This window comes from Sinohyriopsis cumingii, chromosome 6, assembly GCF_028554795.1.
Source record: "Sinohyriopsis cumingii isolate HCF-2022 chromosome 6, ASM2855479v2, whole genome shotgun sequence".
NCBI classification, from domain to species: Eukaryota; Metazoa; Mollusca; class Bivalvia; order Unionida; family Unionidae; genus Sinohyriopsis; species Sinohyriopsis cumingii.
In genome coordinates this window covers 29,149,605-29,164,597 of record NC_142966.1, presented here as the reverse complement: position 1 = coordinate 29,164,597, position 14,993 = coordinate 29,149,605, and the positions used below count along the sequence as shown (strand labels likewise).

The following is a 14,993-nucleotide window of genomic DNA, read 5'->3' as shown; positions in this document are numbered from 1 at the left end:
AATGAGTCTCTAACAGGAAGAAATTTTGTAATTGCTTCTAATCGTTCTCGAGCTATTCTTGCAGTATAAGATTCCGGATGTAACATTTTATTATAACAATATCTTTTTCAATTGATAGCAGCAGGAAGGGCGCGACCTCATATATGTAAACGAAGTACATACGAAAAATAAACTTTGACCTTATTTTTTTTTCGCATGATGTTTTGTTTTAAGCAAATTATATTTCAACCAAGTGCTCAGGGGTATGTGAAAATCTTTGCAGGAGTAGGTGAATATCGTTGCAGCAGTAGGTGAATATCGTTGCAGAGGTATATCAATATCATTGCCGGTGGTAGGTGAATACCGTTGCAGGGGTATGTGAATAGTGTTGCAGAGATAGATGAATATAGTTGCAGGAGTCGTTAAATATCATTGATGGGGTATGATTACCAGAGAACAATGTGAAACAAGTAACTTGGCGTTTCGGTAATTATCTGTCTTTTGTTTCAGTTATGTTTTCATTACCAATAAGATTCTTTTGTTCTATATTATCTTAAGAGATAAAACATCTTATACGTTTTAATGTATAAACGTATCTGACAAGTACAGACAAGGATTCTCAGTGATAAGTAGACCGTATACATTTTTCTAGGTAAACTTGTCCCGCACAGGAAGATCTTAAAAATAGTTATAATGATGTCCTTGTGGGAAACCGCCATATGTTGTGCTTCTTATGTGCAATAAATACGTAAATAACTCTGAGCTTAAAAACACGTGCTTGGTATGAAATCGAAAATGATTTTTCCATACAACTGAAAATTGTTTCCAGAATATGTGCTTAAGCACCAGCGAGCTGAGCCTAACCACCAAGGAGCTAAGCCTTTAGGGCAAAATTAGAAAAATATTAAGTTCTAATGTACATATTTATGGATCGTAAAACGACATAGGTACACATCTAACTGAGTGTTTCCCTTAGGTACGTCTGCATGTGTGTGTGTGTGTGTGTGTGTGTTTGAAATATGACAGAGACAAATTGTTCTCTAAACATCTTCCACGAACACATACATTGTTAGAATGTACGGACTTTCTAGTTCATTTCAGTGGTAGAGATTGAAATTGACATCTTGAATATAGAAAGGTAAGAGCTCATTCGGAGCTGAAAGTCACTCTTTAGAAGGCATTTTAACAGTTACATGCCTAAATAATGCAGATTATAGATATGTTGTATAAACGTTCATTCTAACTGTAATTTAAACCTAATACGTTGCTAAAGTTTTGCTCAAATAAGTTTTGGGACGAATTTGATGGATAAGCATATTACAATTCTGCAGTAAAATCCATCTGACCTTACATAAAAGGAAATAATTTGTAGAAAGCACAAATATGACTACACTTCATCAGAACCATTTCTCAACAGGTAAATTTTCATAAACCCCCGAGAAACCAGGTAAGACTTGGTCGCATTGATTGTGTCATACCAGAGAAGATATTGTATGCCGTCATGACATCAATACCCGGTATGAATACCGTGTCGTGGAAAACATTCATTGTTTTTATGTTGATTGCGAATTGCCCCATCAGAGTCTGTAAGTATAATTATATTTATTACGTTATAGAAACTTTTCAAAGTAAACGTGAAATGTAGTCATCTTGATATTTCACGATTATGTACATTCCTGACCCGTAGGTCTTGACTTCTCTAACAGTTGCATGATTGTTAGTCAGCTAAAATGACTTCTTTCACAGCACGTTAAATGTTACAGATTCGCTATTTTAATATGATTGTTAGTCTATTAAAATGGCCTCTTTCACAGCACGTAAAATGTTAATATGATTGTTTAGACTGAGACATTAAGGCTTTAATCTAATTACTTAGATGGACTGAGATATTGTAGTATGATTATTGAGACAGACTGAAAAGCAAGGGTTTCAATCTAATTATTGAGATTATTAGTGCGCATCTTTTCAGACACGCAATAAAAACTTGTCAAATGGGCAAATCCCGAAAGGTTTTAATTTCACACCACAATTTCTTGGTTTATTTTCCTCTATAATGTCTCCGTTCGTTTTCCAAAAATGGTATGTGGTTTTTTTTAGAGACATGTTGTTTTTCGGTCAAATATAATTTTATAACTATAAACTGTCACATACTTTTGTCAAGAAAGGGGTTACCAATATATTCTTTATTTTAGGCTTTTTATGTCTTAAACTAGTTCATATGTTTATTGAATGTTCTAGAAATGTCGATTAAAGATCTAGGTCAATATGTGTCAGAACCAGAAGTACCCCATCACAAAATAAAAAATACACATTGATTTATCACCCTTTGATCAATATCTAGGTTGTCTAAGTACTCCATCATTGAATAACCAATGCACATTGATTTATCACCCTTATATCAATATATATGTGGTCCAGTTACTTTAGTGTGCTGGTTGTATTTAATAAATTTATTAGTGCTATATAGTATAGGGAATGTATAAAGCGGCATGAACCGGTTGAATGTTTCAGAAAGTTCTGGTATCGAGGTACGAGTATATTTAAACCGTTATCTGACTTTATGTATCAAACTTTCTCGTATCAGGGTATGATTATATTTAAGCCGTTCTAAGACTTTCTCTCATTGGGGTACGAGTATATTTCTACCGTTTTAAGACTTTCTGTTTTAATATTTGCAAAAATACCAGTAAGAGGATGTTGAATCTGATTCAAACTGGGTGACGAACCCATCTGTAGTTTTCAAGTCTGTTTCTAAATTTTCTTGGTATTATGTTTAGATAAAAGTAAAGCTTTTTAACAAAAACTTTTAAGTAGTTTGTAATGAAATCTCTAGTACGTTGGATTTTGTATAGGTCCATTGCTACTTCATGTATCAAAATTAAATTTGTTCCACACTGGGTCTTGATTCAGGAGATTCAAAACAATATTTTTTCAGCAATTGCTATTTTCCAAAATAAGTCCACTGTTAGGCTAATGGCTCTATGTGAGCATTTCATTGCTTGCTACAACAAGGGAAAGTTGGCATCTTCGAAGATGGTGAATGCGTTTAATAAGATCGACTCTCTTTAAAACTGATTTAAATTGCAGATATTCCATCACAAATCGACACTTTAATGTTTTGAAAAGGAATAAAATAGTTTAATAACATTAAAATAGTACATGCTGTATCACAATATGATTTAATAGTACAGCTCGGTAACCTTCTCCCCTCTGATTGTCCTCTTTATTTGATTTAAGATATACTTTTAGGACAAGCTGAATGTGGTAAGTTTCTACCTTTTGTGACGTTTTACCCCAGCTGAATGGTCCTATTTTATCAAAATTACTTTGTGAGCCTGATGGATTAATGCTGGCTGATATTGACTACTGTATACCTCCGGTTATGAGTCCAATTAAGGATATTGCATTACACAACTGATGCAAGCGATTGTAAGTTAATCATTAGTGTTGTTTTAATTCATATCAATATATTAATCAAACTTATTACATCACGTAATTTCTAGACACAAATTAACTTTTTGAATGGTTTTATAAACAGTCCATACAAATGATATATCCAATCTGTCTAAATTATTATCCCAAAGAATGATGTCCCCATACATTTTTGTAATTTCAAAGGATGTGAGTTTAAAACCAAATGAACACATCATAGTTAAGGAACTCTAACATAGTAGACGCGTTAAATGTTCCTGTGAAAAAACTCATTTTTCTATGCCATCAGTTTTACACATGGCTCTCGTATACTAGTACAAAAAATATATCAGAACTTAAATTAGGCTTTCTAACTCCCTCAGTGCACTTTCTGGGGACATCAGTGTCTGTGAACGTCAGGATATTTTAGTATATGAGTGTATTCATGGTTGTGAACACTCTCAAGGGCAGTGCTTTATATTCTGGAATAAATGTTGTATACGTTTTGTTTTCGTCAATTAGCTTAAACATTTCTTGCAATCTGTTAATCAGGTGTAAACAAAAGTTTTCATTTCTCTCAGTTCATCCGTCTACAAAATCATTGTCAACCACTTTTAATATGCTAGTATCACCATATCTACCAGTGATAAGAGTATAATGTTGATTAAGAGTTGAGAAAATTGTGTATTCTTTAGGTCTTGATTCTCTAGTGTGCTACTGTCAGTACTGTAGTCCATAATTGTATCTTTGTCATGCATCGTATCTGTATTTCATCAGCGAGGACGCGATCATTATGGATAATATCTTTGTCAACATCAGCTTCTTTTAACCGTATATTTTAATATTCCTATTTTCCGTCTCCTATTCTTCCTAATTCGTTTCTGCTCTAATAATGGGTTTTACATCATCTTCATTCAACTGTAGTAATCTAGGTAAATAGCTCCTGAAATGCTCCTGATTTCTTTAATGGAGATGTTGACCAAGTAGTTTTCTTCTTTGACATTATTATTGACAATGTCCATCTCCTTCGGCATATGACAGGACAGGGAGGAAAAACCTTTGTCTAGATACAAGTTCACTTGCTGAAATTTTGAATTTTCTATCAAACCTGCTCCCTCGTTAGTTGGTATATTGTCTTTGGGCCGTTGTACTACAGTCAAAAGTAAATCATTGTGATCACATAGATGATTGTAATAAGCAGTGGCGTCGCTAGGGCGGTGCGGGGGGTTCGGTCCGCACCGGGTGACACCATCTCAGAGGGGTGACACCAAAATGACTGTCTATAAAAATGTTGAACCTTTGTGCAGAAAAGGGGGTCCATGGGGGTGATACCATGAGTTACCGCACTGGGTGACACCAACCCTAGTGATGCCACTGGTAATAAGTCCTGAAATTTGAAATGACCAGAGGCAGAAGGTAGAGTTAGTTGAATGATGCATATATGGACTTTTTCATTCAGGGTTTCTGACTCTTTCCACCATTTTGTTCTGATAAGTAGTTATGCATTTTTCAAAAATAATATTACACTCCTGCTTCTAGTTATCGATATCAGTCAGTTAAGGTTCGATACTATGTCGCTTAATTTTGTTAGCCTCTTTTTAAAGTGACCTATGTTTGCCCGCTTCAGCGCGGTTTGGGCTAACGCCATCTTTTCAACAGCAAGTACGCTCTGACCTCCCACACCAAGACCAGATATAAAAAACGAGGTGCTAAATATCAGAGGATCCATGCACAATCACCTTCCATGCTCTATAGTGTTCGTTTTTTTCCTTCATCATTTATATAAGTGCAGTTCTATACACACTGTTGAAACTATGGTCTTGATAATAGATGTTTACGTATACCGTTGTCACTTACGTTTGCACCCGTAATAGGTAAAGTGTGGTTCTTAACGACGTACTTCTCTCGCTTAAGCAGCTGTGTTAAGTTTTTTTACCATGTCCTTGGGAAGCGGGCATAACATACCATTCAAAACAGAAATCAAGTAGTTCATTATTATCACAGACCTTTATTATTTCTTCACTGAGTGTGAAAGAGGAGAAGATATCTAATTTGGATTGTATTCGTGGATGGGAAACAATGAAATATCTGTTCTATGAAATTTCACTCGCGTGTTCACCGGTGTATTTTCTTTATAACAGTATTAATATTGGTTATTATTGTGTTTGAAAGTTACTTTGTGGTAAAATATGTGCAGTCTATTATTTTAAAAAAAAAATACAAATTACAGAGTTCTTGTGTACAAGATCAGTGGTCAAATTTAAGTCAAAAATGTGGTGCCACAGCTTTAAGTTGTAAACTGAGTTCAAATGCATTCCATTATTTAGCACTTAAGACTATTAATTTCTCAAAAAATAGATTAATGTATTAGGGCACCTGCGTAGAAAATAGTTGCAGGCAAGACATTTAGTCACACCTGGAACTCAGACACTTGTAAATTCACTTAAACATGAAGAATTACAATTTCACATACGGTCCCTAGGTTAGAACTACATCCAATGTGTCCAAATATGTATGGTTACCATGGAAATAGCTATGTCTGGAAGGTAATACAGTAATATAACTCGATATTATAGCGACTAATCCACAAGACCACATCGTATTGTTAAATTAAGTTTGTGCAAACTGTATATTAAATTCCTGCTTCACTGAAAGTAACAGGAGTTACTGGTGCTGCGTTGCACAACCTGAATTTCGCCTTATTCAGTTTATCAACACTAGTTTTTTGTAACGTAGCCAGATGCTATTTAGGAATTTGATCCAGTCATACAGGATACGATGTCGTCTGCTATGTTTTATTATTGTCAAAGATTAATTTTATGTCATGGAGAGTATTCATTGTTATTATGCTCATTGTTAATTGTCATGTTGGAATTTGTAACTATAATTACATGGGTAAACATTAACATAAGCTTTGATGGTAGGTGTGAAATATATGCATCTTGTAGTTTCAGAATCAAAGATATATAGGATAATATTCTACAGGCTGCTGGTTCGTTCCTCTTCTCAAGGACAGTACAGTTAATAATCAAAAGAAGTTTCGGTTAATTACTTTTATTGTTGCTAATAAAGTTAAAGTTCGAGCATTTTGTTTGCAAAAGAAAGGCAAAATTCAAAGTAGGCAATAAATGACACAAGTAAACGACACAAATAAATTTACTCATAAGGCTACGTAAGGTCTCTCCAACCTTGATCACACACAAACAAAAGATTTGTGTGAGAGACAGCCAAACACGCACACGAAGTTGAGCCATTTGATATGATGCTAGAAACTAAACACGGCACGGAGAATTTTATCATATCTGTAGCTTAGTGAATTTTCAGATCAGCGTTTTTAAATGTAGCTACAAATATCTATATTTAAATATTCAATGTAAAACGAATTAGGTACGTTTAGCTAGGTTAATGATGCTGACTTGAAAATTTACGAAACCAGAAATAGTATATATTCACTAATTTGTTTTTTGAATGAACTATAGCAGAAAACACTGTTCAAGACACGCAGGCAATACACATCAATAGCTACAAAACTCGGAACTATCTCAAGAACATCAGCTAAGGCTTGCAACAACCAGAAATGTGCCATGTCAGGCCTGCGTTATTTAAATGTTATCAAAAGCACACCCAGTTGAATCAAACATTGTAAACAAATGAAAATTCTTGTATTTACAAAATGTTTCATGCATCTCTCCACAAGCTATTAAACAAGAATATTTCCGTGTAACATATCATTATAAAAGAAATTAGCAACATTTGCCATATTTCCAGGATATAAAACATACATTTCCAAGAATATCATAATATGGCAATCTCCTGACAGTCATTACAAACTTCGTTGGAGCTCTTTGTTTCATAGTACCGTTGTCTACCCTACAACGTTTTACAAATTAGAACCGATGAAAGTGAGTACTGGTCCTTATGTCATATATTTAATTACTTATTGTTATTTTCATATTACATACATTGATTAAATCTGATACATGTAATACAATAATTATTTGAAATGATTGTATATTTATATTATCTCATGCATTACTTTGCCCTCATTAACATATTCATATTAAAAATGTATACCTGTTGTAAGGCACAAGCGTTGAAAATATCGGCAGGCAAAACGTTTGGTACAACAGTTACTCAGATACCTGTAAATTCTCTTAGACATGAAGATTGTCACATTTCACATATGATCCCTATGTTAGAACTACACTCAATGTCTCCAACTATTTCGTTATACAATGTGTAGCTGGATAGTGTAGCGATTCAGTTTTATCAAAAGTAGTTCTTTGTTAACTTATCCAAGTGTTGTTTAAGAGTTTTATCCAGTCTAACAGGATACGGTGTCGTCTGCGGTGATGTTATTGTCAAGGATGAATATTATATCGTGGACAACATCCATTATATTTACTCTCATTATTCACGTCTACCTCGGACGTTGTAAGTATAATTGCATGGATGAACTTTACAATAATTATTATAATAATCTTTGATATTATGTGTGAGCTATATACATGTTGTTTTTCGAGAATTAAATATATTTAGGACACTATTTTATAGAATGCTGGAACGTTCCTCTTCTTTAACTCAGTATATTTTCAATTTTAAGAAGTATCAGTCATTCACGCATCAGTCATTCTATACTGCATACGTTCAATACTTCATACTTTCTTAAAGAATAATAAAGATTACATATATGTTGCAAGTAAGTCTAAAGGGTAATGTTAACATTAAGTATCAAAATAGTGTGAAAAATTAAACAGATATATAAATATAGTTGTGTCTAGTGTATGGATTATTGCGCGCACTACAGATTTTTAGGATAATATACGAGGGTAACAGAGCCAAATCGAGGAAAAATATTCAGTTTTTCAAAATTAGCAATGCGATACAGCGCATATTTAATAACTCCACTGTAGTAACTTAAATCCTTACAATTGAACGAGAATTTACCTGTCTAGCCAGTGTGGCTCTTTGTCTTACAAAAATGAAAAGAGGGTGATATATGTATGATTAAGTTTTTATAAAAATTGATAAGTGGAGAATCGGAACCTCTGTATACAAGGGATTACAAAACCATTCTGCTGCTACACTTACAAGAGGGAAAAGAGAGGAAATCGAAGTATTTACGTCATAGTATATGTAAAGTCGATCAGCATTACTCTGAAAACCGTAAACTAGGGACACCTTAAAAAATGTATGCTCTACCCTTCTATCATGCATTACTCTAACTGCCACATTTAAGTGGTAGAGTATTGAATTGGCTATCTTGAATATAGATGAATTTACACATCACAATATTTTGACTTTAAGAATTAAAATGTTAGAACACTAAGAGTTCGTTAGGAAAGTCTCTGTTTAGAAGGAATTTGGACAGTTACGTGTATAAATAATGTAGATTTTAGATATGATATATAAACGATAATGCTTACTGTAAATTAAAACATAACCGGTTGCTGACCTTTTGCCTAAATAATATTTTGTACAAATTTGATGGATAAGCATACGGCAATTCTGCACTGAAAACCCTGTCTTTTCACTAAGGGACATCACTGGTAGCAAGCATAAATGTAACTACATTTCATCATAACCAGTTCTCAACAGGTAAACTTTTCTAAACGCCCTGATAAACCAGGTAAGAGTTAGGTCACACTAATTATGTCATACCAGCGAAGATACCGTATGCTATCATGACATCAATACCCGATAGTAATCTCGTGTCGTGTTTAGCATTCATTGTTTTTATGTTGATTGCTCATTCCCCAAGCAGAGTTTGTACGCATAATTACATTGATTTCATTATAGAAACCCTACACGATGAACGCAAAAGGTACACATGTTGAAATTTCTCGGACATATTTTCTGGCCAGTAGGTCTTGCACTTTTCTAACAGTTGTATGATTGTTAGTAAGCTAAAAGGATCTCTTTCACAGCCCGTAAAGTGTTACGGATTAGCTCATGTATGTTGAAAGGAATTTGAAACGGACACTGTATGTGTCATGTTGTATATTGAGTGTGTATTATGCTTGGGGCCGTGTTGTACTAATTTCTCGTTAGTCAAGACTATACATACAAGGATATATGATGTATGAATCAGTCAAGTGGTGATTCCTGTTTGTGTCAGGTTTAAAGACACAGTGCACTCAGAGCAATGAACATGTTATAGATATAAATATGTTTGAAAGGAGAGATAGTCGTCAGACCTATCTGAATCCTTTTCAATTTGCCATCAACTTATTTAAATTTTTTCTTTTCGTTTTATCCCGTCTTGTTCTTTTTCGCAACAATTGCTGGTGAATTTGCACGTATATTTGATATCACGATAATGAAGAACTTCTAATCACTTACAAGACCAATCTCCTCCCTAGAATCATTCTGACACAAAGGCTACTTTCACATATCACCGTTTGATTTTTTTGTTTGTTTTTTAATGTCGAAATTTCAAAAACGCTGAGGAATTCATGGACCCCTTTATATTAATTGTAATCTGTCTTTAATGAAAATTGATTAAAATAAAACAATTCGTTCAAATTTTGAAAAAGAACTAAGAAAATGCAGCATTTTTGTCTGGATTAAAACAGTTAAAAAAGAATACTATTAATCATATCCTCAGAAAATTTGAATATTTTATTTAAGTCAGAATATTTAATTGAATATTTCGCTATTACTTCTCAGTGACATGGAAACAAATTTATAAAAGAATTTTAAAACAATTTGTTGAAAATTAAAAACCAAAGAGTGGTAAGAGGTCGATATCTTTAACGTCAAGGTTTGTCATTAAGTTTCGCAAAATGCGCACCACAATATCAAAAGCGCGTGAACCTATAGGCATTATATATATCTACACACACACACACACACACACACACACATATATATATATATATATATATATATATATATATATATATATATATATATATATATATATATATATATATATATATATATAATGGATTGACGGGTTGTTATGGCGCCACACTGGTAGGTCTTATAATTGGGGAGGGGTTCTACTAATTTAAATTATTATAGAAGTCCCACCCAGGCTCTTTTCTGGTTGGAAGTTAACTTAGTGAACGATAAATGTAAAGCTCCGAGACCCCATCCAGACTGACGAAGGTTAAATTATTGAATATACAAAAAAGTGAAATTCAACAAATAACAATTTAATGACAATTGAATAGTCATGTGCTTAAAATTTCCCAATTACTCTCCTTCTTCTAGACCCTGTGATAGCCTATTGCATCACATGATTAGTAATATAAGATAGCTTTCCACTTATCCTTGTATTCTACTCATCTGTGTATTATTGTCTCCTATTCTTCGACTTCTTCCCCTCTGCCTCCCTACCTTTCACATGTTCCTTCTCCTCATCGATAACTCTATGCTCCTCCTCCTTCTCTAATTTCTCATAATTGACTCCTTTTTCACCTCCTCCTCGACTCTCCCCACCGACTAGACTTGCCGACTTCGTCTGCTCTGCTAGTCTCACTTCCGTCTCCCCTCTAAGAGACTCGGGACTTAACTGAACCTTAAGTTGTGTACCCCAAAAAGCTTCCTGTGAAAACACATAGACGGTACCATATTCTAGTTAGCCCTCTTACCTCACACTGCACACCAGCCTATAATCAGATAACGGCTATTAAATATCTTCAGTCACGCATTCATTCACATCAAAATAAGGGGCCCCGAGTGGCCGAATGGTCTAAATCGGTCTCCTTTACGGATCACTGCTATCGCACCTCTGTCTGTGTGGGTTCGAGTATAGGATTCGGCCAATGTGGGTATGTGAGAAAGCTTGCCAGTAGCTTCTCGTCCCAACAATCAGTTGCATTTCTTTACATTACAACTCATACAACGTACACAAATATACATTTAGCCATGCTCTGATATATCCATATAACCATATTAATTAATCTTACACACTTCAACCATCTTCCGAATCCACAATTGAAGCATGTGTAAATTCTTACGTATCTCATTAATAAATGCACTAGTTTACTTCGAAGTAACCTAATAGGAAATTGCCAAATTAATTCTGACCACAAGCTAACAATCTACATAACTCTATATAATACTCAAGCTTATTTCTCAAATACGCATGTACATTAAACACTACAAAGGTAATTATACTTATTAAACGATCCTAATAATTAAGTATACATTCTACACATAATTACCATTACAATACCATAATATTATATAACCTACTGACCTTTACGAGTCATTCTTTCCTTAGAATCTCCTTTCTAGGTTTTACCGTCAAATTACGAGTGGCTTCCTCGTAGTAACCGTAAATTACTCAGCACACCTCCTAGGCCAGACTAAATTTTCGCTTGTAGTTAGAAGTTATAATTCGTATCGAATTTGCTATCACACCCTCTATCTCGTTTGCGACTGGGTGTCGCTTTGACCCAATCCAATCAAATTTAGCTGACAATGTTATTCTTGCTGTCTGTCCACGTGGGGACGAATTTAGAACACATCCAGCTCTCTCGCGGGTTCATCCGCTCTTAGGACTAAGCTGTTGCATATAGGTGGAAATTCGCTCGATCTAGCGCCTGTGCCGATTCAAGACGTCGGTCTTCTATCTGGTCACGGTAAAATTGGGTAAGAGATTAACTCTAGCCAACGGGATAATCTTAGACATCAAACCCTGGCTTCTAATAATGACCTAGTTTATACATGACTTACTAATTGGGGTTGAGCAAACGTGACACACACACACACACAGAAGTAGTAAATGGGGCCACATTAGGGACAATGGGACTTAGCATTAAAAACACCCCTGGGCCACTTTAGGGACAATGGAAATTTAACATGGAGAAAAACCCTGGGCCACTTTAGGGACAATGGGAATTTAACATAGAGTTTGGGCTTGTCTAGGGACAAGGGAAATTAACATGAGGAATAGAGTTTGGGTTTGTCTAGGGACAAGGGGAATTGAACATGGGATTTTTTGTTTTAAAGTTTTTTTAAATTTAAATTTAAATTTAAATTTAAAAAAAGGGTAGGCAATGGAAAGGCTATCTCTTTTCGAGAAATATGGCTGGCCCTGAAAAGGGCCTTTGGGTTTTCTTCTTCTTCTTCTGCTTCTAATTTCTTCTTTTTCTCCACCAAGTTCTTATTTTATCTCCTACACTCTTTCTCTTCTTCTCTTTCTTTTTTTCTCCTGCTCTTCTTTCTTCTTCTCTTCCTCCTCTTCTTTCTTCCTCTTCTCATTTTCTTCTTCTTTTTCAATTTTTTCGTTCCATTTGCTTATTCTTATTCTTTCCTCTTCATCCTCCTTCTCCTCCTTTATCTCTTTCATGACACTACTAATCTTGTCCTTTACCTTTTTTAAGTTATTAATTTCCATCTTTACACGATGGGGACTATAGGAATAATGGTCTTCAACGAGTCTTATTAACATCTGTTCCATCATTCCTAAGTTGTCTAAAACGTCTTGCAATGTTTGTATTTTGTCCATTTGGTTAGAAGCCATCTTATTTGTAGAATGGTTTGAACGACGAATACTGTGGGTTCTTATAGTGAAAGCGCGGACGTGAAGGAAAACATCCCCCTACTTTTCTCATTTCATATAATAAAACCCAAACTATACTCTCCACATACGCTAAGAAACAATAAACAAAATCCATAATCTACTATCCACACAATCGTACGTGAGCGGTTACAAAACCCAAACTATACTCTCCACATACGCTAAGAAACAATAAACAAAATCCATAATCTACTATCCACACAATCGTACGTGAGCGGTTACAAAACCCAAACTATACTCTCCAAATACGCTAAGAAACAATAAACAAAATCCATAATCTACTATCCACACAATCGTACGTGAGCGGTTACAAAACCCAAACTATACTCTCCACATACGCTAAGAAACAATAAACAAAATCCATAATCTACTATCCACACAATCGTACGTGAGCGGTTACAAAACCGTAACTATACTCTTCACATACGCTAAGAAACAATAAAGAAATCCATAATCTACTATTCACACAAACATACCTTAGCTCTTACAAGCACCAACACACAAACACATACCCTCACACTATCTTAGAAAAGAGTTAGTGTTTATATTCACACTACTCTACCTACACATTGGCAAATTGATGGTTATTTCTTTTCTAGAGTATTGGGTAGCCCTGAAAAGGGCTGTTTTTTTGGAACTTCATGGACACCTGGTTAATGGTGGCACCTTTCAGGCCTGGCGCCGCATACACATCTTATCCCCCAGTTACTTTTTACCTTTTGGGGGGAGAGAGCAGAGGCAGGATATGTGGCTTCAGAATCCCAATTTTCGGTTTCTGGGATTCTGAAATTTCTTCTTCTTCTCTCCTTTTCCTCCTCCTCCTCTTCTTTGTATCTTCTCTCCTCCTCTTTGTATCTTCTTTCCTCTTCTTCTTTATATCTTCTCTCCTCCTCTTCTTTGTTTCTTCTTTCCTCCTCCTCTCTTATCATTCCCTCCTCCACAATGGCTTCCGCGGCCAGTTCATTTAATATGCGCCTGGCATATTCCAGATGCACATGAAGTTCCAACAGTTTCTCCAGTCTCGTGTTCATTTTTGGTGTTGATCAATCAACAAGGGTAGTTGGACTGCCGAACGAGTTTCAATTTATAGTGAAAGCGCGGACGTGAAGGAAAACATCCCCTAAAAACATAAAATTGATCTTACCTACATCATGACAAAAAAACAACAACGCGCGGACCTAAAAGAAACACTCACTCACTTTTTATGCTACCCATCACTATTTTAAAATTTTGTATAAATCACTTCAATAGACTATCCACATACGCAAAGCAATCCAATCTAACCCCAAATTTACACCTCAAACACCAAAAAAAAAGACATCATTTTAATCTACTATCCATACCAACTTACTTAACCACTTACAAACACAAACACACAAACACATACCCTCACATTTTTTTAAAAAAGAGTTAATGTTTATTTTCACACTACTCTACCTACACACATTGGCAAATGGATTGTTATTTCTTTTCTAGAGTATTGGGTAGCCCTGAAAAGGGCTGTTTTTTTGTTTGCTATGGCATTCTTTTTTAGTTTCTAAGAATGCGATGTCCTCTGAGGATAGACTTTCTGGCGATAGGTCTGCTTCTTCGAAAAGAGAAGAAGAACTCTTTGGTGTCGATACGACAATCGACAAAGCCTCTGTCAGCCTCAGGTTGCTGCTGCTGTTGTTGTTGTTGCTGCTGTTGCTGCTGTCTCTGAAGTCTGTACTTCTCTGTCCATTCTTCTTTTTCCCTGTTCATTTCTTCTCTGAAGAGCTCTTCTATCAGGTCTTCAGTGATTTTTAACATTCTCACATTCTCTATTTCTTCTGGCTTCGGTATCAGACTGTGTCTGACCCTATGCAAATTCACGTAGGCTTCGTTGAGTTTAGCTAGTTTGGAGCACATCTTCGTAGGAGGATGAGTCGACAATGGATGGTTAGACTGGAAACAACCCCGGTTCTTAAAGTCAAAGCGCGGACGTGAAGGAAAACATCCCCCACACGGTTTTTGAGTCGCAACGTTTAGTGAGTGTCATGAGAGGGATAGTAAGAAATGAAAGAGCATCAATCCAACATTCTTATAG

At 35.2% G+C, this 14,993-nt stretch overlaps 1 protein-coding gene across 1 annotated transcript in view; it reads left to right on the top strand.

Annotated features, from left to right (window-relative positions):
• The first annotated feature begins 7,722 nt into the window (after positions 1 to 7,722).
• The window catches only part of LOC149796563 (uncharacterized), a 114,726-nt gene continuing 107,455 nt past the window's right edge, over positions 7,723 to 14,993 (top strand). Inside the window, exon 1 of the mRNA XM_089961259.1 lies at positions 7,723 to 7,824. Within this exon, the coding sequence (XP_089817385.1) occupies positions 7,743 to 7,824 (82 nt within the window). The 5' untranslated portion in view covers positions 7,723 to 7,742. The remainder of the gene's footprint in view (positions 7,825 to 14,993) is intronic.